Source organism: Neovison vison, chromosome 14 (assembly GCF_020171115.1).
Source record: "Neovison vison isolate M4711 chromosome 14, ASM_NN_V1, whole genome shotgun sequence".
NCBI classification, from domain to species: Eukaryota; Metazoa; Chordata; class Mammalia; order Carnivora; family Mustelidae; genus Neogale; species Neogale vison.
Window position 1 is genome coordinate 38,582,801 of NC_058104.1, and position 27,999 is coordinate 38,610,799.

The 27,999-nt window shown below is 59.4% G+C and overlaps 2 protein-coding genes across 2 annotated transcripts; one reads left to right on the forward strand and one right to left on the reverse strand.

Moving 5' to 3' along the window:
- The first annotated feature begins 2,032 nt into the window (after positions 1-2,032).
- RABEP2 (rabaptin, RAB GTPase binding effector protein 2) lies at positions 2,033-12,715 on the forward strand. The gene is made up of 13 exons (XM_044233851.1): positions 2,033-2,167; positions 2,631-2,840; positions 5,665-5,822; positions 7,980-8,090; positions 8,178-8,525; positions 8,746-8,841; positions 8,955-9,053; positions 9,897-10,052; positions 10,812-10,989; positions 11,136-11,147; positions 11,230-11,285; positions 11,521-11,637; positions 12,030-12,715. The coding sequence occupies exons 1-13, from the start codon at positions 2,107-2,109 to the stop codon at positions 12,129-12,131; spliced, it is 1,704 nt and encodes a 567-aa protein (XP_044089786.1). The 5' UTR covers positions 2,033-2,106; the 3' UTR covers positions 12,132-12,715.
- A 50-nt stretch (positions 12,716-12,765) lies between these two features.
- On the reverse strand, positions 12,766-27,615 carry ATP2A1 (ATPase sarcoplasmic/endoplasmic reticulum Ca2+ transporting 1). The gene is made up of 22 exons (XM_044233852.1): positions 27,394-27,615; positions 27,035-27,052; positions 26,544-26,626; positions 25,033-25,137; positions 24,203-24,341; positions 22,229-22,309; positions 21,272-21,357; positions 20,820-21,117; positions 20,537-20,703; positions 18,960-19,048; positions 18,584-18,686; positions 18,239-18,370; positions 16,741-16,863; positions 16,413-16,631; positions 15,371-15,706; positions 15,018-15,238; positions 14,714-14,916; positions 14,433-14,518; positions 14,207-14,340; positions 13,964-14,081; positions 13,679-13,796; positions 12,766-12,960 (listed from the first exon to the last, which is right to left on the reverse strand). The coding sequence occupies exons 1-22, from the start codon at positions 27,509-27,511 to the stop codon at positions 12,935-12,937; spliced, it is 3,003 nt and encodes a 1,000-aa protein (XP_044089787.1). The 5' UTR covers positions 27,512-27,615; the 3' UTR covers positions 12,766-12,934.
- Between the last annotated feature and the right edge of the window lie 384 nt (positions 27,616-27,999).

A 27,999-nucleotide genomic window follows, 5' to 3' on the forward strand; every position in this document is an offset into this window, starting at 1 on the left:
GCTGATTGGGATTTATAAGCAAGAGTTAACCTGGCCAGATTTTTTTAAGTTTATTTTTTTGTTTTAGTGATCGCTACACCCATCCTAGGGTTTGAACTCATGACCTGGATCCTGGGATTAAGAGTCACTTGTTTCTCGGACTGAGCCATCCAGGGCCCCTAATCTGGCCAGGTTTGCATTTTCTAAAACTCCTGATGGATGCAGTGTGGAGGGGAGATTAGAGGGAGGCCAGAGAGATCAGTAAGGAAAGTATTCCTTCCTTCCTTCTTTCTTTTATTCACCAAATGTTTATTTACCTTTTTTTTTTTTTTTAAATCAGGCACTGTGCTCAGTGCTGGGAAAACAGCAGGGGTTAGGACACCTCATGGAGCTTTGACTCAAGTTTTGGGAACTTGGAACGGTAAAGAGTGACAGGTAAACAAGTTAATCAATAAACAATTTCAGATGGCAAGGAGTCATCTAATAGTAGACAGGTGATAGAGGTAGCTAGCTACTTGAAACAGGATGGTCAGGGAAGGCCTCAGTGAGGAGGTGGGGAAAAGCCTAGTGTGTTCAAATAAGGTCCTGCTCAGTTTTGTTAGGAACTGTCACACTTTTTTTTTTTGCAAAGTTTATTTAAGTAATAAATATCCAACGTGGGGTTCAAACTTGGGATCAAGTTACATGCTCTTCCAACTGAGCCACCAGGAACCCCAGAAACTATCATATTCTGTTCCAGAGTGACTATAACATTTACATTTACCATCAGGCATATAAGAGAAGTCCAATTTTACCACATACCAACCAGCATTTGGTATCATCATTCTTTTTAAATTTTAGCCATCCGGGCAGGTCTGTAATGGTATCTCCTTGTGGTTTTAATTTGCATTTCCCTAATGGCTGAGGATGGTGAACATCTTTTCGTGGGCATATTTGCTGTCTGTGACATCAGTGAATTGTCTATTCCTGTCCTTTGCTCATTTTCAAAACGGGATTGAACTGGAAGATTTTAAGCTGACACATGTTTTTGCAAAGATCACTCGAGTTGCTTTGAGAATTAATTAAAGGAGCCAAAAGGAGCCACAGGGGAGCACTAAGGGGAGCACTATGGAGGGGTTGTGGAAGCTCAGGAGAGAGAGATTGTGTTACTGCAGGAGAAAAAGAAAGACGGACACCTTCTGGAATATTCAGTTCTTCGGAGGTAGAGCTTGCAGGACTTAAAGGCTGCTGGAATGCACCTCACAGTGGCAGGAACGGGTTTGGGAGAATGGGAATCAAGATTCTGGACTGGAGTTGGGGCTGCCCGGCACCCTCCAAAGGAAGACGTCGGGTCGCCTGTCGGCCGGCTCCCCGATAAGGAGACCTCGATTTAGGGCAGCGGCCCGGCGAGGAGAGGAGGGATTTGAGAGGCCCAGGGAGGGGGCGGGGGGATTCGCTGCAAACTCCGACCGGTTGAGTATCCAGGTGGGGCTGGGGACGCCGAAGCTTCTGGTGTCTCCGGCGGACCACGCGGGACTCCCGCGCCCCGGAGAGGGAAGCCACCGCAGCCCTGCCCCGAGGGACGCTCCACCAGGGCGGAGGTGCTGGCAGGCCCCACCGCAGCTCCCTGTAATGTGAGCCAGGCTCCGGCAGAAGCGGGGTCCGCTGATCTCGGAAGCTAAGCAGGGTCGGGCCTGGTTAGTACTTGGATGGGAGAAGCGGGGTCCGGGGACCGCGCAGAAGCTGGCTGCGGTGCTCGGAAGAGAGCGCGAGAGCGTCGCCCTTCTTTAGGCTAAGGCCGGCAGGCGTCTCGCAGGAGGTGCACCTTGAGCAGGCCTGCCAAGGTCACGCGGAACCGCCAGAAGGCCTTTGATGAAAGAACTTCTTAAAGGTTTGAAGGACAAGCGTCCTTCCAACAGCCGCGCTGCAGGAAAGAAGGCGGGGAGGGGCGGGGCGTGGGCCCGCGGACCGGCTCGGGTTCGGAAATCTTCGGTCCGGGCTCGGCAATCAGTCTCCAGCTCCGGCCTGGGCCTCGAGCCAGGGGCCGATCCGGAAACAGCCGAGCGGATCCGGAAACAGCCGAGGGGACCCGGAAGGGGTGAGCACCGTCACCAGGGAGTGCTGGAACCCGCCGTTTGCGCGGAGGCGATGGCGGCAGCTGTGCCGGCGGCCGCGGGCGAGGATGGCCGGCGACGGCGGCCGGGGGCCGGTAAGTGAAGGCGCGTCCATGCACGCAGGGGGCGGCCGAGCCGGAGGCGGGGCCGAGCTCGGAGCCGGCGGACAGGGGGATGGTGAGGGGAGACTGGAGAAAGGGGCGGGGCCATGCCGTCTGGAGTGAGGGGGCGGGGCCAGCGGCCCCCGGAGGAGGGGGCGTGGTCCGGGGGGTTGAGGGGAAGGGCCAGTGGCAGGTGAGAGGTGGTCCAGTGAGGGAAGGGGCGGGACCATTGGAAAGGCGGGGTCTAGTCTGGGAAATGGGAGGGGAGGCGGGGCTCCAGGCAGCACATGGCAGCGCGAGGCGAGAAGGAGGCGGGGTCAGGTGAGCGGGGCGGGGCCAGGTGAAGGTGTGAGGATCGCCGCCGCAGTACTAGATTGTGGACTCCTAGATTTGGATGGTTTCGGGTACAGGGGACCCGGGAGTGATGGGAAAAGAGGTTGATCCCCGTCCCCCACAGCCCTGGACCCCCAGCCCCAGGAAGGGGCGAAGGTTGAGGCTGAGTCAGAGGAGCTGGGCCGGCTGCGGGCGGAGCTGGCGGGCGCCCTGGCGGAGATGGAGACCATGAAGGCTGTGGCGGAGGTGAGCGAGAGCACGAAGGCCGAGGCCGTGGCCGCGGTGCAGCGGCAGTGCCAAGAGGAGGTGGCTTCGCTGCAGGCCATCCTGAAAGGTGAGGCCGAGAGCGTCTTCCCAGACTCCCCCGCGGCCCCGTAAGAGCGAAATGCGTGGCAAGCAAGGGGTCAGGGGCCACTGATAGGCTGTAGGGTCGGCTAGCCGGGTTGCCTAGCACAGGGCAGGCCTCAGGGCCCGGAGAAAGGGGTGCCCTTTTCTGATTTGCATAGAGGTGCTGCCCGTGCTAGAAGCAGCTCTGTGAGTTCCAGCTAAGTTTAGCTCCCAGCTTCTGCCTATTCCCTTGCCACGTGTCATTTCTTGTCCCTCACTGATGACCGATCAAGCCTGAAAGATGAACCACTTTTCAGTTCCTGGAACCAGCCTCCATCTCCGTGAGTCTGACCCTCTGGTTTCCGGCCTTCCCCAAGCACCTGTACATTGGCACTGCCCCGTACATGTTCAGACTTCCCTTCCACTCTCTGTCCTTGAGATGCACCAGCTCCCCGCGCCCCAGACCCCCAGCCCCTGCTCTAATTTCCCCTTTCTCCAGTCAGAGGCCAGCGTCTCTGAAATAGCTTCCAGTCCTGCCCTACCCCTCTGCTTCTGTGTCCCCTGCGGAAACGACAGCTCTCCTGGACTGTGCCCCAGCCTTCTCACAGGTCTGACTCTGTAGTCTAGCCTTGACATTGGCTTCCAGAGTGAACTTCCTAAAACTCCCAGCTCACCATCTTATTTCCTTTTCTAAGAACCACTGTTGGCTCCAGGCTTCTCTGGGCCATATTTCCCACATTTCAGGCATTCACATACCACCTGTGAGCCATGGTTGTCTCCTTGTTCAACTTACTCTGTTATCTACCCAATGTTTGTTCTTCTCTCTCTCTCTCTTTTTTTTTTAAGATTAATTTTTTTGACAGAGAGAGACACAGTGAGAGAGGGAACACAGGCAGGGTGAGCTGGAGAGGGAGAAGCAGGCTTCCCACTGAGCAGGGAGCCCGACACAGGGCTTGATCCCAAGACCCTGGGATCATGACCTGAGCCGAAGGCAGACACCTAACCACTGAGCCACCCAGACGCCCCTCAGTATTTGTTCTTTAAATAGATCCAATTTGGAGGGCGGGGAGCACCTGGGTGGCTCAGTCAGTTAAATGTCCAACTCTCGATTTCAGCTCAGGTCATGATCTCAGGGTCATAAGATCAAACCCCACACTGGGCATTGCACTGGGTGTGGAACCTACTTAGGATTCTCTCTACCTCTCTCCCTCTGCCCCTCCCTTAAAAAAAAAATAGACCTTTTTTTAAAAAAGAAAACTCATACATTTATTTTATTTTTTAAAAAAATTTTATTTAATTGTCAGAGAGAGAACACGCACAAACAGAGGGAGAAGCAGGCTCCCCGCTGAGCAAGGAGTCCGATGTGGGGCTCGATCCCAGAACCCTGGAACCATGAACTAAACTGAAGGCAGACGCTTAACTGACTGAGCCACCCAGTAAATAAACTTTAGTGTTTATTTTAATGTATTTTTATTTGAGAGAGAGAGCGGGAGGGGGAGAGAGGGCAGAGGGAGAATCTCAAGCAGGCTGAGTTGAGCACAGAGCCCCAGGCAGGGCTTGATCTCATGACCTTGAGATCATGACCTGAGCTGAAGCCAAAAGCTCAACCGACTCTGCCACCCAGGTGCCCCAATAGTTAACATTTATTGAGCACTTACTATGTGCCAGGCTCTGAGTTAAATACTTTATGAGTATTTAAGCCATCTCTATACCCAACGTAGGACTCAAACTCACAATCCCAAAATCAAGAGTTGCCTGCTTTTCTGACTGAACCAGTCAGGTGCCCCAATTTATGAGTATTTAATCTTCATAACAGTCTCCATGAAGTTGGAATCAGGATCTGTTTCCATTTTGCCGGGGAGGCTCTGAGGACCAGAGAGGTTAGATAACTTGCCTGAGGTCACAGAGCTAGAAAGCAGGCAGTCTTTCCACTTTAGTTTTAGTTCTAATGTTGGTACGTGTTAAAATAAATAATTGCAAATAAACACTGTTGGGGCTCTTGGCTGGCTCAGTTGGTGGAGCATGTGACTCTTGATCTCGGGGTTGGGTATGAGCCCCACATTGGGTGTAGAGACCCCTTAAAATTAAAAAAAAAAAAAAATCTTTAAGCCTGGGGTGCTCAGTCAGTTAAGCATCTGACTCTTGATTTCAGCGAGGTCATGATCTCAGGGTCGTGAAATCGAGCCCTTCGTCAGGCTCCACAGTGTGCTTGGTGCTGGGCGTGGAGCCTGCTTAAGATTCTCTCTCTTCCTCTCCACCCCCATCCCGACTCGTGTATGCACACTCCCTCTCGAAAAAAGAATTTTTTTTTAAGAAAATAGTGGCCCTGTTCCACCCAGCATCACCTCCACCTCCCACTGACCTGTAGGATAAATTCCGAACTCCTTGGTGTGGCATTCATGGCCTCAGGAGGCGTCCACTGCCACCCTGTCCCCCCTTTCTGGCATCCCTCCTCGGGCATCTTCACTCCAGCCTTGCTGCGGCCCAGCCTGCTGCCCACCCACCGTCCCCTTTCCCAGCTCTGAGCCTTTTCCTCTGCTCCGTGACCCTGTCTGTCCTTTGTCTCCTCCACTGCCTGGCGGCGTCCTCATGGCCAGGCAGGCAGAGCGAAGATTTCCTTCTTCTGGGACCCGGAAGCCCCAGGAATGATCCTCTTGGGGCCTGCTGCATTGTAACTGTTTCCAAAGCTGCCTTCCCCATCAGAATGGGGGCTTCTGATGTCAGCGTGCATGTTTGATTCATTTCTCGATGACAGCGAACCCCACTTGTCCCCCGGGGGTAGAGCCAGCATGCCTGACCCTCCCTCTCCTTTCCCTTTCCCGCCTCTCCAGACTCCATCAGCAGCTACGAAGCCCAGATCACTTCCCTGAAGCAGGAGCGGCAGCAGCAGCAGCAGGACTGTGAGGAGAAGGAGCGGGAGCTGGGGCGCCTGAAGCAGCTGCTGTCCCGGGCTCACCCCCTGGACTCCTTGGAGAAGCAGATGGAAAAGGTTGGGGTTTGGAAAGACGTTGAGGCAGCCAGGGGGACCATGGGGCACTGGTAAAAATACTGGGAATCCAGTAAAAATTGTAGGTGTAGCTCATAGTAGCTTTGTACTTGGCAGAGTCCTGGCTCTCCCACTCGCTGGCAGGATGGCTGGGTTTGTTTGCCTCCAAAGTGAAGGAGATGATGCAGGGGGAAGGGAGCTGACACTTGAGGACATCCCTAATGCTCTAGGCACTGAGAGCACTGCTTGACAGAGTCTGTCTCTCCTGTCTTTCCCCATTAGACGCATTTCACAGATGAGGAAGGTGAGGTTCAGAGAAGTTCAGGAAATCGCCCCAAGTTACGCACAGAAGAAAGCAGAGGAGGGATTTAAATATCGAGGCAGCCTGGTTCTGAAATTCTTGTTTTTTTTTTTTGTTTGTTTTTTTAATGAGTTTATTTATTTATTTGACAGGCAGCGATCACAAGTAGGCAGAGAGGCAGGTGGATAGAGAGAGAGGTGGAAGCAGGCTCCCTGCTGAGCAGAGAGTCTGATGTGGGACTCGATCCCAGGACCCTGGGATCATGACCTGAGCCGAAGACAGAGGCTTTAACCCACTGAAGCACCCAGGTGTCCCTAAAATTCTTGTTCTTAATGTCTGTGGCTTATCACCCCTTCCTAACTGGTGTCCTTGACTATGGGAGGCGGCTGATTTGCCGAACTCCGTCTTTCAAAGCTAGTTCACGTCATTACCTCGTTTGATCCTTATGGCAGCCCTGCAAGGTAGGGTAGGTGCTTACTGCATCCATGCAGGACGAAACAGGCTCTGGAAGAAGACCTTGGGTCGAAAGACAAAGATCAAAATAGCCCAAGAAAGGAGGCTGGCAGCCCAAGAAAGGAGGCTGGCAGCCCACATTCTCAGAGGCAGCTGTTTGCATTCCCGGCGATCCTAGGGAGCAGGGCCACGGTGGGTGAGGGATCGGGGCCTGGGATCAGTAGCCCAGTGCAGCGAGCAGAAGGACAGCAGGCCTGGAGTCAGGCAGCTCGGCCCTGGCCCGCCTCCTGTGTTCGGCCATTGGCCACCCAACGCATGGGCCCCTGCACGGTGGGTCTTTCCGAGCTTCAGATGGGACCAGGGATGTTTGTTTTCTTTGGGCCTGTTGCAGCTGTTCACATAGGGATCTGGAGGGCTAGAAACGGAGCCTGCCTGAAACAGGTTTTTGAGTGATTCAAGAGGTGGAAACAGCATGGATCCGAAGAAGATGGGAGACTGGCAGGTTGTGGCCTTGGATAGCGGAGTGGGTGACCTAACACCCACAGGAGGGGAAATGATGCTATGAATGGTTCAGATTTGGCCATACTTGGGATAGTGGGGCCTGTGTGACAACCAGGTGGAGATGGTCAGAGACCTTTGGCTCTGCGGGTTCAGCAGGGTCCCAGACCTGAAAACAGACCAAAAAGAAGTGGCCAGCAGGTGGCAGTGGGGGGAGTAAAGGACATACTAGGATGAGATTTAAAAACCCAAATCAACAGTAGCTTAAATAAGATAGAAGTTTTTTTTTTTTTTTAAAGTCCACAGATAGACATTCTGGGACTGATAATCAGCTCAACAAGTCCTTAGGAACCCAGGTTCCTCTTCTGGCACTGTTTTGCCATAGGTAGCTTATTGCCTTATGGTCCAAGGTGGCTGCCAGTGTGCCAGCCATCATGTCCACAATCTAACAGTCAAAAAAGGAAGAGGAGGAAAGCACACCCTCTCCCTTTAAGGAGTTGTCCTGGAAGTTTGCATTAACATCTCATTAGCTGGAATTTAGTCACATGGCCATGCTCAGTTATAGGGGAGCTGAGAAATGTAGATGGGGTTGTAGAATTTAGGGCATGTGTCCAACTACAAATGTGAGCGTCTGTGATAAAAGAAACAAGTGAAAGTGGATGTTGGGGAAGAAAAGGCTGAGGAGTGAGTGGGCACCAGGCGGATCGTTGTGACCCTGGCCCCTTTGCCTCCTGGGGAACCTGGGCAAGGCCCAGAGCCTTTGCGTTCTTATTTATAAAATGGGGATGGCTGGTACCTTCTTGGGAGGATTACAAGGGCTGATGTGCTTAGAGAGGAGGCTTGGAACAGACCTGAGGGGCCCAGCTGTTGGGAGGGGGGGCTGCTGCTACCTGACCCCCTTCCTGCAGGCCCACGAGGACTCGGAGAAGCTTCGGGAGATCGTGCTGCCCATGGAGCAGGAGATAGAGGAGCTGAAGGCGAAATTGCTCAGGGCAGAGGAGCTGATTCAAGAGATCCAGGTGAGGGGGCGGCCAGGGGGTGGCTGTGGGGAGAGGGGGCGCCGCAGGACCCTGGCCCCCCAGCCTCTTCCCTGCCCCTTCCCCTAGAGACGTCCCCGGCATCCCCCTTCCCTGCACGGCTCCACGGAGTTGCTGCCCCGGTCCCGGGACCCGTCGCCCCCACTGGAGCCTCTCGAGGACCTGAGTGCAGACGGGGGTGCAGCGGCCGAAGCCTTCGCCCACAACTGTGATGACAGTGCCTCCATCTCTTCCTTCTCCCTTGGCGGCGGGGCCGGCAGCACCTCCCTGCCCCGCAGCCGCCAGGCCCTGAGCCCCGAGCAGGAAGAGACAGCTTCTCTGGTGTCCACGGGCACCCTGGTCCCCGAGGGCATCTACCTGCCGCCTCCCGGTTACCAGCTTGTCCCGGACACCCAGTGGGAACAACTCCAAACGGAGGTGAGCAGAGGTGGGGGAGCAGCCTGCCGGGGGTGCTCGCATCCTTCTCTTCCTCCCCCGACAGGCTCACTGAGCCCCTACTGTGTGCACGCCTAGAGCTAGAACCGGGGATCAGGCAACAGAAGCAGGGCGGCCCGCTGGGAGCTGCCCCCCCCCAACACCCAGGTGCAGAAGGCAGGCCTCCACTTGAGGCCAAGACTGAGGCCAGCATCTGTGGCAGGGGCGGCAGCTGCAGAAGGACCTGGAGAGAGTCAACCAGGAGCGGGATGAGCTGCAGGAGGGTCTGAGACGGAGCAACGAGGACTGTGCCAAGCAGGTGGGGCCCACTCTGCCACCCCCGCCATCCCCCTCCCCTTCCCTGTCCCCGGCGGGGCCCCTGGCCACCTGCCTCCTGGCCCCGACCTCAACCTCACCTCCTTCCACCCACAGATGCAAGTGCTCCTGGCCCAGGTCCAGAACTCAGAGCAGCTGCTGCGGACCCTGCAGGGGACTGTGAGCCAGGCCCAGGAGCGGGTTCAGCTGCAGATGGTGAGGGCTCGGGGCCGGGGCCCGAGGAACCGGCGTGCGATGGGAACTGGCTGAGAGGGGTCCAAGGCACCTGCCCTGCCCCACCCTAGCCCAGCCACTCCCGCTGCGCCCTGGAGTCAGGCCGGGTGCACAAAAGGTGTCCAGGGCCCACAAGTTCGGAGCCCTTGCCTGGCCTCTTTGAAATCCAGGTGGTGGGACCTCGCTCACAGCGTCATGAGTGATGCTTAAAAGCGAGGCTTGCAAATTCAGGTGTTCCCCAAGCCGGGACGGGAAGTGGAAATGATTCAGTCGGGCCAGGTGTAGACCAGAGGGAGCAGCGTGGCAGGCCTGGAGGCCCGCCTGGGGCTCTGCTGCCCTTCGGCTCTGTGATGAGAGCCCCCACGGGAGAGAAAGCTCCATGTTGCCTCGTTTTCTGATTCGTCAGGAGGCCAGCAACCCGGGTGCTTCTGCGTGTCGCCCAGCTTTTAAAGTTGGTCACTGAGAGCGTATGGACCCAATAGAACGCTCGAGGTGGCCTGCCCCTTGTGACCTTTGAGCCATTGAGCGGAGTGTATAAAGAGCTTGGGGGTCGGGGACGCCTGGCTGGCTAGCTGGTGGAGCGTGCGACTCTTGATCTCGGTGTCAAGTTCGAGCCATGCTGGGCACCGAGACTTCTTAAAAAAAGAAGAAAAAGAGCCCGGGGGTCAAAGGCACTTAATAAGGTGCTTCTTTCTTTCTCCGCAGCGGAGGGTGTGGGCTTTCTGGCCATCAGCGCTGTCGGGAGGAGGGTTCAGGGTTTGGCCTCATAGGGCACTGGCGACGCCCTCTCCCCCTCATCCCCTCCTGCTGAATGTCCGTCCACAGGCAGAGCTGGCCACATCGCACAAGTGCCTGAGCCACGAGGTGAAGCGGCTGACTGAGGAAAACCAGGGGCTCCGGGCCGAGCAGCTGCCGTCTTCAGCCCCCCGGGGTCTGGAGCAGGAGGAGGGCCCCGAGGAGTCGCTGCCCAGCTTGGTGCCGGTAAGGGGTGTGTGGGTGCTGAGAGCGTGGAGGCCACCCCACTGGCCCTTTCCCTCCACACGCAGCAAGGCCAAGGGACCTTGCCACAGCCCCGGGCGGCTGTGTATTCGCTGCATCCCCTCGGCCAGCTCCCTCGACTCCTCGTCTGGAAAAATGGGAGCACACCGCCCTCCCGGCCTGGGCGTGCAGAGAACAGGAGTTAGCAGGATGCGCGACGCAAAGGAGGCGGCGACTTTAAGCGATCCACAAAACTGAACTGATCGTCAGCTTGGTTTATGAGGAGCTGTTGGCAGGGAGCTGGCTGTGGCGTTGGTTGACTGAGTTCATTAGAAGCACGAAGACCAGACCCCAGGCCCCTTGCCCGCCCCCGAGAGCCATGAGGGCTGCCCCCTGATGCACGCTCCCCGTGCTCCCTGACAGGCTGCTCTCCTGACCTTTGTCGTTCCCTTGCTCGATTTTGGTGTCTCTTTTATTGCACAGACACGCCTGCCTCGACAGCGGAGAGCTAACTTGGGTTGTTTGAGCTTTACAAAGGGGTGTTCTGCCCTGGGCATGCTGGGGGGGACCCTCCCTCGGCACTGTGCCCAGGGGTCCTCCAGGCAGTGGCGTGGCTGCCACTGTGCATCCCTTCCCCTCCTCATGCCGGGCACTTGGGTGGTTTCCCTTTCACATGTCCGCCCAACCTCCCACCCCCACCCTGGGACGGTGGCCCCGGTGGCCTCCTGCCCACCCCCCGGCAGTGACCGGCCTCCCCTCCAGGAGCTGCAGCAGCTGGTGCGTCACACGCGGCAGGAGGCACGGGCCCAGCAGCAGGCCCGGGAGCATGAGGCCGAGCGCCTCCGGATCGAGATCGTGACCCTGCGGGAGGCACTGGAGGAGGAGACGGCGGCCAGGGCCAGCCTGGAGGGGCAGCTGAGGGTGCAGCGGGAGGAGACAGGTGAGGGACCGGGAGCAGAGCCACCCCTGGCCTTGCTCCCGGGGAGGCTGACCTCCCCCCTGGGGGGCACCTCTGGGGCGCCAGGAGCAGGGAGCTGGTATAGGAAGGAGGAGCCCTGACCTCTCTTTTTTTCCCTTTCCACGCAGAGGTGTTAGAGGGTGAGTACAGGGCTGGAGCCCGGCCGTGGGGGATCAGGAAGGAGGGCGGCTGTGGGCCTGACAGCTGGCCCCTGACTTCCAGCCTCCCTGTGCAGCCTGAGGACGGAGATGGAGCGGGTCCAGCAGGAGCAGAGCAAGGTGAGGCTGGACTCTGGGGCCAGAGGCCCCTTGCTGTCCCCATGACGCCCCAGAGGCCCTCACTGCCCCCTCCTGCCCTTGCTGTCCGCATGACGCCCGGTGGCAGGAAGCCCAGCCTCACAGGAGGTCCGAGTCGGGGTGGTGTGGAAGGAGCTCCCCCGCGCAGACGAGGCGTGTCCCCAGCCGCACACCGTCCCGTGCGGCGCGAGGCCCCAGCCCTGCGTCCTGTTCCCAGGCCCAGCTCACACACCTGCTCTCAGAGCAGAGAGCAAAGGTACTGCGGCTGCAGGCAGAGCTGGAGACCAGCGAACAGGTCCAGCGGGATTTTGTACGACTGTCCCAGGCCCTGCAGGTACGGCGTGTCCCCTCCCCTCCGGCAGCCGCGATCCAGGTGGCTCAGCCGCGGCCCTGCGAGGACAGCCCCCAGTCGGGGTCCTCGTCCACCTCCCGAGGCTGGCATCCTCCTTCCCCTGGGCTGTTGCTCAGACGCCTTTCGGGACCCCACAAGCCCAAGCCTGGTCTTCAGCTGGTTGGGTCAGCCCCTGCCTGCCCCTGACCACACTGGTCAGGCTGCTCTCGTAGGACCCGTTTCCTCCCTTGAATCCTGGTTCACTGTGAGCTGGGGACGGGGGGGCCCCTGGGTAGGCTGGTCCCAGGCCCTTGCCCTCGGCAGGGCTGGCGGGTGGGGATGGGGGCTGCGGTTCCCCACCAAGGGCCCTCTTCCTCCCTCACCGGACCCCACAGGTGCGCCTGGAGCAGATCCGCCAGGCAGAAAGTCTGGAGCAAGTGCGTAGTATCCTGGGTGAGGCGCCCCTCAGGGACATCAGGGACATCAAGGACACCTGAGGGGCTGGAAGCCGCCCCCCCGCCCCTTGGGGAGACTGCCTTTCCCTGCCCCGGAAACAAGAAGCCTGGGCTTTGGCGGGGGCGGGGCGGGGGCAGTCTCAGGATAGAGTCTTTGTCCCCTCCAGGCCTGGGGTTAAGAGGATGGGGCCACCAGTGTCCTGTCTCCCCGGCTCCTCCTCCCAGGGTGGCTGGCCTTCTGCTCCCAAGGACGACACCTGGCTGGGGGTCCCAGCCCCCTCCAGGAACCAAAGGTGTAGACTTCGCCCTGCGGCTTTCTGGCTGCCATGCTGCCTCTTGGGTCCCAACCCTCCTGCCGCTGGCCCCCGAGCCAGACTAATGGCTGTGCCTCTTACGGCGCCGTCCCTTCCCTGAGGCACAGCCGAGCTGCGGGTGGTGGCCAGGCGCCTCCAGCCCGTGGCAGCCCGTCCCTCCACATGCGCGCGCTGGGACAGGCTGCTGCTTTCTGGACTGCATGACACTAAGACGCTTGTCCCCGGGGGCCTGACCCAGGCCCCGAGATGTGCACGGAGGCAAGACCAGACTTTTCTGTCATTTATTTTCAATAAATAAGCAGCTCAGCTCAATCCGTCGCCTTGTCCCTGCAAGCCCCATGGGGTCGGGGAGGGGGGGTTTTTCAAGAGCAGAAGGGAAGATGGGCTGGGGAGGAGGGTGGAGGAGGGGAGGGACCCTCGTGTTTATAAACAGAAAAACGTCGGGGAGTGGAGGGGACGTGGGGGTCTGTGCCACAGCTCTGGCTGAAGATGCGTCACTATCGGGGCGGGGAAGAGGGGCAGAAGGACTGGTTACTTCCTTCTTTCATCTTCGGGATCTGGAAGGAGAAAGGGGAGAGTGAGGGCAGGGGGGCCGGAGGGGGGTGGAAGAGTCCCTCGCAGGCTCTCGCAGGCTCTCCGGCCCGCCGCGCCCGCACACTCACCTGCAGGGTCAGTGCGGGTCCCCCCGCCCCAGACTCACCTGTGTCCCGGCCCCACTCCTCCCCAGCCCTCAGCCCCCGCAGCGGACAGCCCAGCGCCCAGCGCAGCGCAGCGCAGCCCCACGGCCGCCGAGCGGACCCGCAGTCAGGACAGCGGCCGGCCCCGCCAGGAAGCTTGGCCTCGGCAGCGGCAGCGGGGGACCTGGGGGGGCGGCGGAACAGCGAGCGCTAGTGACCTCGGGTGCCACCTCGGGTGCCACCGAGGGGGAGAGGGGAGTGCGTGGGGGCGGGCACAGCAGCTGGGGCGAGAAGAGGGCGGTACCTGTGACACGGTTCAGAGAGATGGAGGAAGGGGAAACGGGTTATCCTACGGCCAGAGAGGACAGACAGACAGTTACGCAGGGTGGAGGCAGCCGTGGAGGGCCAAGAGGGCTGAGGAGGCTGCGGGCGCCTGCCCAGGCTCGGAGGCATGGGGGCTCAGGGAAGGGACGCTGATCCTCTCGGGGCCAGGGCACCCCACTGAAAAGGAAGGGGGGGCGGGCGCCTTCGCAGCGCAGAGGGAGGGCTTATGGGGGGACCGGGGGCAAACAGGGCTCGGAGGAGGGCTGTGGCTTACCCTCCAGGTAGTTCCGAGCAATGAACTTGAGGAGCTCATCGAGCCCAATGACTGGAAATGAGATCTTCAGGACCATGAGCCACTGGGTGAGGTCCAGGGCCCGGAGCTTGAAGATCATCTGGGACGGTGGGTAGAGGTGGTGAGGACCGGTGACCCTCTCAGGAGGGGCCAGGCGGGAGCCCCGGACCACCCCAGCCTGACTCCCTCCTCCCTCTGTCTGCACCCCAGCCCAGAGCGGCTCCCGGAGGGACACAGAATGGTGGGTCCCGGCCCCAGCGGGCTCACCGGCAGAGGGTCGACGTAGAGGATGAGGAAGTGGAGGGACATGGAGAGGCCGATGGAGCCCACCAGCCAGATGTTCACCCAGGGGGGCATCCGCAGGAGGGACTGGTTCTCAGACAGGCTGTGGAGGGGACACCGAGTGGAGCCCGGTGTGGGGGACAGCAGAAAACAGGAGTGAGCACAGAGAGGAAGGGGGAGGGCACAGCGGTCTCTGGAAGGCGGCAGGGGTGGGCGTGTGGCCCTCACCTGTTGAGAGCGTTGCACATCTCGATGGTAACCAGCACGGACAGGGCCATGGTCATGGGCTCGGGGGCCTCGAAGACCTCACAGTCCAGGCCCTCAAAGTCAGGGTTTTCCTCGTTGCACTGCATGAAGTGAGTCTGCAGGGGGCGGGGTGAGGAGCTGGGATCCCACAGGCGCCTCCACGCCTCCCTCCTGCTCCCCACCCTCCTCCCTGCTCTGGCCCCCCTACCAGCTGGTTGTAGGTGACGTGAGGCCCGTCATCTGCATACAGGAACCACCAGGCGGCCGCTCCCACAGTGGCTGCACCCACGTAGCCTGCGGTAGACAGAAGATGCGAGTTGGGGTCACGGCTGGGGAGACGGGAGGCGTCGAGAGGGCTCACGGCCACGAACGGCTCACTGGGGAAGAGGGCCCACTGGGGCGGCCATGCTAGGGAAGTGGGTGTGCCACCCTGGGGGTTAGTCCCAAGGGTTCGGAAGGACGAGGGGGTCCTCCATCCATCCTGCTCACCCCCAATCGCCATGTAGCGGAAGAAAAGCCAGCCACTGATGAGGGGCTCCTTGGGGCTCCGGGGGGGCCGGTCCATGATGTCCAGGTCTGGCGGGTTGAAGCCCAGGGCTGTGGCCGGGAGCCCGTCAGTCACCAAGTTCACCCACAGCAGCTGCACGGGGATCAGGGCCTCGGGCAGCCCCAAGGCGGCGGTCAGGAAGATGCTGCCAGAAGGAGGCGGTCACGTGTCTGTCCTGCCTCCTGACCCATGCGCGTCACCCCCCCCACCGGCCCCCAGGGCCGGCCTCCCGCCCTGGCCACTCACCAGACCACCTCGCCCACGTTGGAGGAAATGAGATAGCGGATAAACTGCTTCATGTTGTTGTAGATGGCGCGGCCCTCCTCTACCGCAGCCACGATGGTGGAGAAGTTGTCGTCGGCCAGCACCATCTCCGACGCCGTCTTGGCCACGGCAGTGCCGGATCCCATGGCAATGCCGATCTCGGCCTTCTTCAGGGCAGGTGCGTCGTTGACCCCATCACCCGTCTGAGGGCAGAGCGAGAAGGTGGGACCCTTGCACGTAGCCCTTCCCGGTGGGCTGAACCTCCCTCTTGCTGCTCAGGTCCCCAAGGCGCCCCCCAACATGCCCCCAGCAGTACAGCCCCGCCGTCCGCTCACCATGGCTGTGATCTCATCGTAGGACTGCAGAAACTCCACGATCTTCGACTTGTGGGACGGCTCCACGCGGGCGAAGCAGCAGGCGCGGCGGCAGGCCTCCCGCTGCTCGGCCAGGGGCAGGTCGTCAAACTCCCGGCCGGTGTAGGCTCGGTCCGTCACCTCTTCATTCTCCCCGAAGATGCCGATGCGCCGGCAGATGGCAATGGCCGTGCCCTTGTTGTCCCCAGTGATCATGATGACTCGGATTCCGGCGTCCCGGCACAGCTGAATGGATCCCGTGACCTCCTTGCGGGGGGGGTCCAGCATGCCCACCACGCCGACGAACGTCAGGTCCGTCTGGGGAGACGCCAGAGAGCAACAGGGTCAGGAAGGGACTCAGGAAATGAGCCAGGGAGGAAGCTGGGGGGCTGGAGGGATGATGGGAGATGGGGCCGGGCGTGCAAATCTCAGTGGGGCCCCGTAAGCCCGGGGGCGGGAGATGTACCTCGCTCACGTGTGTGCCTGGGGATGTGGCACTGCCCGGCCCAGCAGAGGTGGCCGCCCGTGGATATTTCAAGGAAAGAGCTAGAACCGGGAGTTAGGGCAGGGGCTTCTGCTTTTGGAGGGGCCACTAGCTGGGTCTACAGGCCGAAGCAAATCCAGGCTACCTGCCGGGCCACTGGGTCCCGACAAGAAAACAAAAGAATGGACTCGGGTGCCCTTCAGAGAGCCAGCCTGCAGCAAGGTAAGGCCCAGGTACCAGAGTGCAGGTCTAGCCCCGCTCTTGCATTGGGAATATCTTATCAGGGAAACACGGGGAAGAACCTGAGGATGCCCAGGGATCACATGGGTCTCTGGTCTGGAGGCAAGTGCCTCGCCTCATCTGGGACAGGTTTACGGTCACCGGCAGAGCAGCCCTGGACTCACTAGATGGTTCCTATGGTCCTTCCAGATTCTACGTTCTTCCCTGTGACTCTAGGGCCCATGACGCAGCAGGACACACTGTGGGCACAGCCAGGGGAGGCAGAGGACTCTGGGGCAAAGGGGGCTTCCGGCCACTCACCTCATATTCCATGAACCTGGCAGAGTCATCCAGGACCATCTCTTCTCGCTTTGGGGGGCTGTCTCGGGTAGCCAGGGCCAGGCAGCGCAGCGTGTCCCGGCCAGTGCCCCACTCCTTGATCACGGACATGATCTTCTCCTTCACCGGCCCTGTCATGGGCACCCGGGTGGTGCCAACTCGCACGTAGTTACAGCGGTCAATGACCCCCTCAGGGGCACCCTAGGAGACCAGGCGAGGTTTCAGGGACCCCTTTCTTCCAGGGCACAGTGATGGAGGGCAGGGATAGGAGAGGGTTCCAGGACTGGGAAGAAGATTTCTGATTTCTGACCTTAACAAACATCTTGTTGCCCACGGCAGCCCGGGATTTGGCTGGGGAGCAGTAGACAGACATGGACTTCCTGTCCCGGGAGAACTCCAGGGTGAATTCCTTCTTCATTAGCTGGCGGATCACCTGGGAAGAGAGGAGACGGACAGGGAGAGGCCAGACATGAGACGGGTGGGATAAGGATGATGCTGCATCACAGAAGGGCAGAGTCCCAGACCCTGTAAAACACAGTCAAAAAGGATCTGGAGGTCAGAGCAGACCACAAGCCGAGTCTCAGACTGGAGCTCCGTCTGGTACCTATAGCACAAACAGAGAGAGCTTCAAGACCGGTGCTGTGGCTTTCTTACGGTGTCCAGTTTAAAGCACAACGAAAACAGGATGGCACAGCACGGCACCATCTAGAACTTCCGGTGGTGATGGGAATGTTCTGTAATCAGAACCATCCAATACGGTGCCACTGAGCATAGTTCCTCAGTATGGGAAAATGTGGCTGGTGCAGCCCAAGAGGTGAGTTTTTACTTTTATTTCATCTTAATTAATTTAAATTGCAATAACTACATGTGGGCACCTAGGGACATGCTATTGGACAATACAGACCCAGTGCCTGGCACGTAGTAACAAATATGTCACAAAATCGAACGCGAGCCCTTTTCCACCCAGTGCGTCATAGAGACTTCAAGAGAAAACAAGTGTAAAAGTAACAATGAATAAGAGATAAGGTGATGTTTATATTAGCATTTATAGATTTCTTACACACTCTCTAATGAGAGATATTTATTTGTTTTCATTATTCTTGTCCTATTAAGTAAAGCAGCAACTAGGGGCACCTGGGTGGCTAGTGGGTTAAAGCCGCTGCCTTCAGCTCAGGTCATGATCCCAGGACCCTGGGATCAAGCCCTGCATCAGGTTCTCTGCTCAGCGGGGAGCCTGCTTCCTCCTCCTCTCTCTGACTTTCTGCCTACTTGTGATCACTGTCTGTCAAATAAATAAATAAAATCTTAAAAAAAAAAAAAAAGCTGCAACGAGCATCTTGTATATCCAAAAAAAAAAAAAAAGAAAACAAAAGAATGAGCGATGTGGAGAACAAAATATGCAAGAGGAGTGCAATATACGCGTTGAAGAAACATTAATAGCAAAGTCTTAGAGAGGAACAGAGTGGGGTTTGTTCATCTGGACAAGGGAAGCACCATGATGGTGGCCACGGCCTGTGCCCAATGCCTTCCGTCCAGCCAGGGACACATCAGGAGGCATCATCATCGAGGGGGACTGTGGCGAGACGGTGCGGAGAGGGTGCATCGGTCCAGGGGCAGGAGGGCCTACCCAAAGTCGGCCTGGCCAAGAACAGCTGAGGCTGGCTGCCCGTGCTGGCTAGGGTCCTGGCATGGGGCACAGAGCCCTGCCCAGCTGGACTGGCGGCCTCTGCCCCCCAAGGTTCCCTGGGTCCTAGCCTGTGTGACCCGGGACGAAGAAGGACCCCATGGGAGGGAGCGTCCAGGCTCACCGAGTTGCAGGCATTGGCCCTCTCCACCTTTGAGAGGCTTCTCACGTCAGTGTTGAATACATTCATCTTCTCCACCAGGGTGGTGAGCGCCGTCTCGGTGGCCTCACCCACCTTCTCGTAAACACCTTTGGTCTGAGAGGACAGAGGAGGAAGAGGAAGTAAGTGCTGGGCACTGCCAGCCCCTTGCTCCCACCTTCCTCCTAGAATGGGAAGGGGGCCGGCCACTCCCTCCCCTTCCCACTCAGGAGAGGCCTCGGTACAGAGCGTCCCCTTCCCACGGGGCCTGGCGAGGAGGCCCCGCCTCGGCCGGTTGGAAGGGGACTGTGTCAGGAAAGGAGAGGTTACCTCATTGAAGTCCAAGGCGGAGTCATTGCAGAGGGCACAGATGGTGGCCAGTTCCACCAGCCCATCATACTGCCCTGAGCGGACGGGCTTATCATTCTTCAAGCTGGCAGCGGGGCGGGGAGGAAGGAAGGAAAAGAGACAGGTAGAGCAGAATAGGGACCGAGATGCAGAGAGAACACGGGGAAAGTGGCGAGGGACAGTTGGGGACATGGCCACCGATGTGGAGCTCAGTCAGGCGGGAGAGAGAACAAGGTCAGGGAAGGAAGAGGAGAGAGAAAGATAAAACTAGAGGGAGGCCCCCGGGAGAGAGGTGTTGGCGGGGGGAGGTGTCTGCGGGGGGCATGAGGAGACAAGGAAAGGACTTTAGGGAACTTACACCTCTCCTTCTGGAGCGTAAGTGGAACCAGTGATGGAGAACTCGTTCAGGACACAGACGTTTCCGTCCACCTTGTCGATGATAAACATCTGCAGGGAGAGGGGCCGTGGGCACAGATGTCCAGCTCTCAGCATCCCCAAAGGCACTTGGCACCGAGGGGAGGAAGGTGCCCCATCTCTCTCCCAGCTGCCCTCAGAGACGAAGAGAGCCTCCTGCCACTCCCTTGCCATTATCCTCTATGTTCGGTGCTTATGGCCCCCGAATGAAAGTCCCTAGTTTCTGCAGGCCACCCTGCAGGCCCCCTTGGATGAGTCAGGGAAAGGGGGCATGCGTGGCGAGGTGCCGGAGAGCCTTTGTCCCAGCTGTCTCTCCAGCCTCTCACGGCCAGATCTTCCCGTTTTGCAGGAAGAGCCAGAAATCCGGGTTATTTTCCTGTGCAATGTCTTGACTTTCGAATGAGGGCTATCAACCCATTTTTAGGGAACAGGGCAGGAGCCTGTGGTCTGGCTTGGAAGCCTGGGCTTTGGAAGGTCCTGGAGAGGAGCCGCCCACCCTGAACTACACCCAGCAGGGGAGGGATGGGGCTTCAGAAGGGCTCCGACAGACAAAGTGGAGACAAAGTGGACCACTTACTGTGGTCAAGTAAGTGCACAAAAACCCTGGTTTAAATGAAGGGGCACCGCCCCCCGGCCTTGACGGGGGTTTCAAGTGCAAGCAAGCCCGGTGGTCTCCCCAGGGAGCACACGGTACAGCCCTTCTCGCCCTCTGACCGCCGGCCCCGAGTCTCGGAGCGGCAATTGATGCTGGACGTGCTGTTTCACTGAACTCGGTTTACGGCAGGGGTTCTTTGCCTGGGGTCCCTGAGTGATCTCCCCCAACCCCAATCCCCCTGCCAAGATGTCTGGAAACGTGGTGGGGGGGGGATGACAGCTCCTATTTTCTCTCTGACATTGAGCATTTCCTCTCAGGCACGAACGCGGGCAGCAGACCACATCGATACTAGCGACGCCGATGCCTGCCCCAACAGGTCCACAGCTCCTTCCCGCATCAGATCGCCCTCAGAGCCCTCAAAATAGCCAGCGGGCTCCTGACTGCTTGGGCACCCGCCGCTGGGCCTGCTGCGGAATGCATTCATCCCGAAGCAGAAGTGCGAACGCATCGCCCATGTGTTTTGAAGCTATTTGGATGACCGTATTTCAGTCGTTGGTTTCCTCCGTAGCCCAGTGTAGTTTTTAAACAAGAGCCCTGTGTGTTTTATTTTTTACATTTAAACTATCATCCTGAGAGGAGGTCCAGACTGCCAAAGGGATTAAGCGCCCGGTTTAGGAAATGCTATTCAAATGGGGCCCTTCAGGCCCGGCCACGGAGGACGAGTCCGGGGGGCAGGGGGAGCCAGAGGGGTCCTCGCTCGTCCTTTTCTTGGCTGGAAGGGTGGAGACCTATCCTGGCCCTCCGCACATTTCTTTCCCTGGCCAGGGGGAGAAGCTGCCAGGGATGAAGGCCTGACCCCATCTGTGGAGGGTTTATGTCACCCCAAAGGCCGTCTTGGGAGTGGGAGACCCCCACCCTTCCCTGACCTTGCACACAGACATCTGGTTGGTGGTGAGGGTGCCTGTCTTGTCGGAACAGATGACGGAGGTGCAGCCCAGAGTCTCTACGGAGGGCAGGCTCCTCACAATGGCGTTCTTCTTGGCCATCCGCCGGGTGCCCAAGGCCAGGCAGGTGGTGATGACTGCAGGAAGGCCTGTGGGGAGGCAGGGGAGGACGTGAGGCCTGGAGCCAGCCAAGGTTACCCTACTGGGAAAGGGGCCCTCTGCAGATTCGGCCAGCCCACGGGAGGAGAAAGAGAGCCTGCCACACCTTCTGGGATCGCAGCCACAGCCAGGGCCACGGCGATCTTAAAGTAGTAGATAGCCCCCCGGAACCAGGAGCCCCCGTGGACAGGATCGTTGAAATGGCCAATGTTGATGAGCCAGACAGCCACACAGATGAGGGAGATGACCTTGGAGAGCTGCTCCCCAAACTCATCCAGCTTCTGCTGCAGGGGGGTCTTGTCCTGCTCCGTGGCGGCCATTTGGTCACGGATCTTCCCAATCTCGGTGCTCACACCCGTGGCGGCCACGATGCCTACGGCCTTGCCAGCAGCAATGTTGGTACCCTGGGAGGGTGGCCGAGAGGCGGGCGGTGAGGCGAGGGGCGACCCTCCCACTGCACCCCCCAGCGGCGGTCCTCATCCTGCCGTGCACAGCCACGTCTCTCCCCCACAGAGGCCTCTGGGTCGGGCGCGTGACCGCTGGCCCGGCCTGGCTCACCGAGAAAAGCATGTTCTTCTTGTCCTGGTTGACAGCTCGGGGGTCAGGAACAGGGTCTGTGTGCTTGATGACAGATACAGACTCGCCTGCCGAGAAGGAGCCACGAGGTTTTCGGATGCCGTCACGGCCTCCCTCCTCCCATCCTTTCTGCCCCGAACTCTGGCCCTGCTTGGTAGGACAGGGCCTGGGAAGGACCTAGCAACCGTTCTGGAGGAAGCTGGACTCTGGCCAAAGCCACTGGAGGGAGGAGGGAAATCCAACGCACTTGGAGTAGGAAGACCTTGACCTGAGCCCCAGCTCGACCCCTTATAAGCTGCATAATTGGGGATCACTTAACCTCTGTTCTCTGTAAAATGGAGACGATAATACATAGACTTCAGAACCAGGTCTAGGCAAAAGTGAAAGAAGCTTTTTCATGGCAAGGGGCACAGTCAACGGACAGAGCACCTTCCGGGGAAGGAGATGCTCCGTGCCTGTCGCCTGGGCAGGGGGGTCAGGGGACCACCCCAGCCTTGCCTCCTTGGACCACAGGGAAGGCTTGCTGGCTCTTCACCTTCTCGCTCTCAGTGAAGAAACTGAAGCAGCTATGGTTTTAAGTGCATCCAGACCCTCTAGCTTGTTCTAGAATCTATGGGTCCTCACTCAGGGCAGGAGGGGGGTGGTGTGGTTTTGAGGCAACAAGACAGCTCTCTGGGTGTCTGAATGTCCATGTGGAAAGACGGGGTCAATGACCATCTGGAGAACAGGCACAAATGTCCTGCCCCTCCCTTGACCCCTTGTGTTTCAGGCTTATGATGGTGAACCAAGTTGGGCCGTGCGGAAGTCACGGGCACCAGGGAGCCAGGAGGGGGCCGGCTTTCTCTTTCATCCACCTGGAGCTTCATTCCTGGGTGTCCCCTGAGCTCTCCACCTCCTCCCCACGCCCCCTGAAGCATCCTCCCCCCCGGCCCACCGGACCTGTCAGGATGGACTGGTCAACCCGGAGTGTAGTGGATTTGATGGTCAGGATGCGGATGTCCGCGGGGACTTTGTCCCCCACTGTGGAGAGAGTAGCCGAGAGTGAAGTCAGTCGAGAGAGGAGTTTTCTTCCTTCCCAAGGAAAGCCCGATCTCGGTCTGACTACCTCACCTGGTTCCTCAAGGCACCGGGGCTGGGGGCCCTCCCCGGGCTTGAGTCAGGCCCTTGGCGTAGGCCGCCGTAGCCCCAGCAAGCATCCCCCACCAACACTCATTCCAACTGCCCCTGTTGCTTTTCTCTCCTCCCTCGGCTGTGAGCCTGTGAGAGGGCCCAGTGCACAGCACATAGCACATGCTCAATAAACAGTGACGCTGAGCCGCTGAAGGGAAGGTTAGGAACCATGCAGTTGTGTAATGAGACAGCAAAATAGAGAAGGAAACAAGAGGGAGAAAGGTGGGGAGAGGAGGGCAAGGAAAAAACTAAAAGAAACCGGGTGAATTTGAGAGACACACCTCAGAGGGGAGAGGAGGCCACGGAGTCACGGCGGGGACAGGGGTAGGGGAACAGGAAGAAACAGCAGAAAATACGAGAATGGAGAAAAATCTGTGCAGAGCAGGACAAGAGGAAGAGCCCAAGGGAAGGATGAGAGGGCAGGAGGAGAGGGAGAAGCGGCAGGGGCAGCGGGGCAGAGGTCCTGCAGGGCCTGGCAGAGACTGCCCAGCAGAAACGCGCCAGGCCCTGGGTTGCGCACCCGAGGGAAGGCATGAAGCCACGGTGGGTGAGGTGAGTGAGCTGGGGAGACTGGCAGGAGAGAAGGAACGGCCGAGAAGGCCACAGGAGATGCCCAAGGAGGGGTCAGCCCAGGAAAGCACCTTGCAGGTAGGCTGACAAGGCTGATGACGCCCGCCTCCCCCACCGGACTTCAGGGCCTCTGTAGAGGCTAACGGCCTCTGAGGGCCTCTGCTCATCTCTCCTGATCCCATGGATGGTCCTGGGGCTGGGGTTCATTGGGCCGCTTTCCTTTCCCTGTTTCTAAGGTTCCCCCTCCTGTGCCAGAGGAAGCGGACGGAGGAGGGAGGAGGTCGGAGACCGAGTTGGGCGGGACACCCTGTCACCCAAGCCCAAGCGATATTTATAGACATTCATGGCGCTGACTCTGAACTGTCACTGTGGCCGGACGGGCCTGCGATGGTGCCCTGGGGTCTTCAGCCCGCTCTCCCTCCCCCTCCCCTAGGCCTCCCGAGGTGGCAACTAGGGCGTCTAGTGGAGGCAAGCGGGCCTAGATACGTTCCCCTCTGCCAGGGGCCTGGAGATGAGGGAAGGCCTGCGCAGGGCAAATAGGAATACCGCTGAAGGGGGCAGAATCCCAGTAATCTTAGCCACCCAGCCCCCACCCCTCCCGGGCAGGCATTAAGTGTCCCTCACCAGAGAGGCGGGGCCCCTCCTTGAGCTCCCCTCCTCCTAGGTCCCGTGCTCCCTGCTAGGGCCCGAGTTTCCCTTACATGGTTGGGGGCTTGAGCCTTTGGCCCCCCTCCTCCCTTCTATCCTCACTCCTTCCCCTTCAAGAGGCCTCAAGGGCACCAAGAGGTCAAGATTTAAAGCTGACCAAGCTTGGGGGTGGGTGGAAGGAGAGAGAAGCCAGGCCTCGGGAGGGGGGTGGAGACGGTGCCATTGGCAGGGACTCGGCTCCACCTGTTGCTTGCAAGTGCTGGTGAGAGGAGGGGGAGCAGGGGGTCCGCCTGGAGTGTCAGGGACAGGACTGGCTGTTCCTGCTGAGACTGTGACAGGGAGGGCTTCTCTGGCCACGGTGCCCTGGGGTGACCTCCTGAGGAGTCGGAGAAGGAAGAGCAAAGGCTCCGCCATCCCAGCTCCCTCCCGGACAGCAGAATCAGGGGCCCCCACCCTCCCCGTACACATCCTCTTGGCCTCGAGGTCAAGGCCTCCCTACCTGGACCACTCACTCCCATCACTCACCAGCCACCTCCACGATGTCCCCGGGGACAATGTCCCTAGCCTTGATCCTTTGTACTGACTTGCGGTCAGCCCGGTAGACTTTCCCCATCTCGGGTTCATATTCCTTCAGGGCCTCGATGGCGTTCTCTGCGTTACGCTCCTGGAAGGACAGAGTGGAGGAGGGGGGGGGTCAGCAAAGGGAGGAAGGTTGTGGAATGGGAGGGGACTGGCCAGGGAGGATCGGGACGGCCAGGGGCCAGAGTCCTGGGGGACACAGGGACGTGATAGAGGCAAGGGCCGGTCACACAGTCCTGGCTCCTGGCGTCAGGGAGTAGACAAACCCCGCAGGAGGGTAGGTGTGTGTGCTAAGGAAACTGTCATTTACGGCCTAAGACAGGCAAGGCAGTTCAGCGGAGACAAAAAAAGAGAATCAAAGAAAATCAGAAATCAAGGGACAGGAAAAGTAGAGGGTGACAAAGGACAAGAAGGAAAATCAAGCCGGCGTTGATTGACCTGCTACTATATGCCAGGCATACAGGGCTGGTAACTCCACAAATATCATCTTTTTCCATCTCAGCCCAACCCAGGGGCAGGATGATTAGCCCCATTCTATGAGGGCGGACACTGAGGCTGAGAGGGGGAAGGACCCTTCCTGGATTACAGAGCCAGCTAGGGACAGCAGTGACACCGGTCTCCTGTCTCTTCCCCGCACTCCGTCCCCTTTCCAAACTGGGCATTAGGAACAGAGAACACTTCCCAAAGGAAGTGACGGAGGAGGAGGACACTGGGAGGGAGGCTGGCTTCACGTTTAGGGTCAGGATGGGAAGGAGTGAGGCGGGGTCACGGCTCACCTGCCAAACGCCCACGATGGCATTAGCAATGAGGATCAGGAGGATGACAAAGGGTTCCACAAAGGCGGTGATGGTCTCTTCGCCTTCCTCGAACCAGGCCAGCACCTGTGGCGAGGGGAAGGGAGGCTAACGGGGACAAAGCCCCTCAAAACACATAAAGATGGGCAATGAGGACAGGAACACGCGCAGGAGACCGGGCTGGGCATCGCGGGGATACTGCAGCCCCTCCTTGGTCTGAGGTCCTACAGGCTCCAAAGCACAGACTCAGGCGAGCGCTGCCGCAGCTCCTGTGCAGCAGGAACCAGAGGGTGCAGACAGGCCCAGCTCGAGCGTTAACCGGGAATGCTTTTGGGTTTCCCTGGCCAGGCTGTTGGCCTCTAAGCAAAGCTCACGGGACACACAGACCAACGACCCCCGACAGCCACATCCATCCCTAGGGAGCCGGACCGCCTTAGGGAAAACCCTGCGGCCCTCGCAGACACTGTGGGGGGAGGGGGGCCCACCGCCCTCCCCAGCAGCCCCAGGCAGGGAAGCTCCGATTTCATGAGGGAGCAGGACGGGGGATAGTGTTACGGGGCCTCCGGGACACACCCCACCCCAGCTGTCGCCACTGCCAGGGAGCAGCCACACGCAAATGTCAAGGAGCAAATCTGAGAAGGGAGAAGGGAGGCCCTGCCAGCTAGTACTCGGGGACCCACAGGGCCTCCATGAAGGAGACCAGGCGACAGGGGGAGTTCCTTGCCCCCAGTCTTGTCTTCCGGCGGGGCCAAGATGCTAAGGAAGCCGCTCCAGGAGGCAAGCGGGCTGCTGGGCGGTGGGTGCGCGGCGGGGTGGGGAGGGCTCCGGGGCCGGAGAGGTGGCGGCCCTGCGGCTGGGAGGGGCCCGGGGGAGGGCGGGCAGGGTCAGGCCGGGCGGGTGAGGAGGGGGCCCCCGGGCGTCCTAGGCCTGGTGGGCGCTGGGCAGCGAAGCCCGGGGCCGGGCGAGGGGTCTGGCGGCGCTTCGGGCGCACTTGGAGGAACCCTCGCGCCAGCCGCCCTTTCCCGCCTCTGGGAGGGGAGTCTCTGCCGCGGCCAATCAACGTCAGGAGGGCGGGGCGGGGGCTCCGGGAAGCTCGGGGATTGGTGGAGTGGCTGCGCGCCCCGGGGCATGCCGGGAGCAGTGGTGGCCGGAGCTCAGCCGAGTCCAGCCTGAGCCTGAGCCGAGCTGGGGAGCCCGGCGCTTGGGGGGTAACCCGAGCCCTGGAAGCCCTTGAAGCTGCGGGGGTGGCTTAGCTTCAGTGTTTTGGCTGAGAACACCCTTAAAGCTTAAAATAAAACCCGCCTGTGGGGTGTGGAGGAGGACCAAGGCATATGCGCATCGGCGCCCCCCACCCCCAAGCTCTGGTCTGGGGAAGAGGATGCTGAGGGCTTGGACCATTGCAGCGGAGGAGCCGGAGCCCCCGCGCCCGTAGATGCTTCAGACCCCCGACCCACACCCCGGCCAGCCCCCCCCCGATGCCTGCCTATACTCACGAAGGAGATGCAGGCGGCCAGAAGAAGGATCCGCACCAGGAGGTCTTCAAACTGCTCGACCACCAACTCCCACAGGGACTTCCCTGGGGGGGAGAGGCAGAGGAGGGCGGGCCCCCCCGGTTAAGGTCTGGTGGATGAATGGCGGGACTCCAAGTGCAGGCTGGGATCCAGGGACTGAGCGTGGCCTTCCAGACTGAGCAGGAAGGTTCTGGGCTGATGAGCAGGCTGCTTGGGACAGAGGGGACTGAGGGAACTCACCAGGAAGGAGTCCAGACCCAGGCCCCTCAAAGTGGTGGTGGGCAGTTAGTTGCTCAAGGGCTGGAGGCCTCATGGAGCAAGTGCGTGGAAACCCCTGTCCCTAGCCAGATTCTAACCTCTGGGAGGGTATTTGCCCCAGGAGTCAGTAGGGAGAAGGTGGGGAGAAGGGAGTGGGGCACGGTTGTGGGGTGGGGGACGGTCATTAACAGAGCTCAGGGATTCCAGTAACTTACCTTCTTCAGCAGGGAGCTCTATCCGGGGGAAAAAAGAAGAAAAGGACATATTCATTTGGGGTTCAGTCTCATGTCCCCCACATCCAGGATTCTGGCTAAGGTAAGAGAACCGGGCCACCAAAAGGGCATCTGAGGTTCACCAAGGTCATCCCATAAATCCTCCCAAAACTCTAGTCTCAGGGACCCTGTCTTGTTAGTCTCCTCTTACCCCCTGAAGTCCCTGGACCATGGCCTAGCTCTTCCCTAAGGCACTCCGGAGGGAGAGACTCCAGTGTGTGTAAGTGTGTGAGTGTGTGTATGTGTCTGTGTTGGGGGGGGGCAGGAGGGCGTTACCAGCCTCTCCTCCAAGGGACACTTACCATTGGGGCCGTATTTCTCCAGATGCCGCTTCACTTGGTCCGAGCTAAGGCCTGTAGTCTCGCTCACCCCAAAATAGGCCAAACATTCTTCTGTGGTCTTGGAGTGTGCAGCCTCCATTGTGCTCCCTTCCTGGGGGCCAGGGGGCGGTGTGCTCCTTCTGGGGGGGTTCTCACGCTTCGGGGGCCTTCCTCAGTGTCCACCTGCCTGTTTGTCTGGGGTTTTTGCTTTTTCTCTCCTGCCCCCCCCCAAGTTTCTCTCCCTTCCACGAAGCTCTGACCCCCGTCCCACTTGCAGCAGCCGGCCACCCCCCCAACCCCCAGCTGGTCCTTATGAGGGAGTCGGGGGGGCCGGGCTCTCCCCCCGCCCGGATCAGGGATTGGCTGGCTAAGACTCTGGCAGGAGGGGTCAGAAGAAAGATATTTCTGCTGACAGAGGGGGAACAGTGGGGCTGCAGCCTGAGATGTCACTCATGAGGGAAGCTAAGGTGGCCCCAGCCCCAGGGAAGGGGGGGCAGGGAGAGACTTCACTGTCTGTGTTTTGCTGACCCCTCCCTCAGTTGCCTGGACTTCCTCAGTTGTACCGAATTTCCTGTTCCAAAGTCCAAC

Coding starts and splice junctions, on each gene's coding strand:
- RABEP2 (XM_044233851.1), top strand. CDS start 2,107: ATGGCGGCAGCTGTGCCGGCGGCCGCGGGCGAGGATGGCCGGCGACGG. Junction 2,841..5,664: donor GCTGCAGGCCATCCTGAAAG/GTGAGGCCGAGA, acceptor CCGCCTCTCCAG/ACTCCATCAGCAGCTACGAA. Junction 9,054..9,896: donor AGCGGGTTCAGCTGCAGATG/GTGAGGGCTCGG, acceptor GTCCGTCCACAG/GCAGAGCTGGCCACATCGCA.
- ATP2A1 (XM_044233852.1), bottom strand. CDS start 27,511: ATGGAGGCTGCACACTCCAAGACCACAGAAGAATGTTTGGCCTATTTT. Junction 21,118..21,271: donor AGAAGAACATGCTTTTCTCG/GTGAGCCAGGCC, acceptor CCACCCTCCCAG/GGTACCAACATTGCTGCTGG. Junction 18,371..18,583: donor CCGCCTTGGACTTCAATGAG/GTAACCTCTCCT, acceptor CTGTCCTCTCAG/ACCAAAGGTGTTTACGAGAA.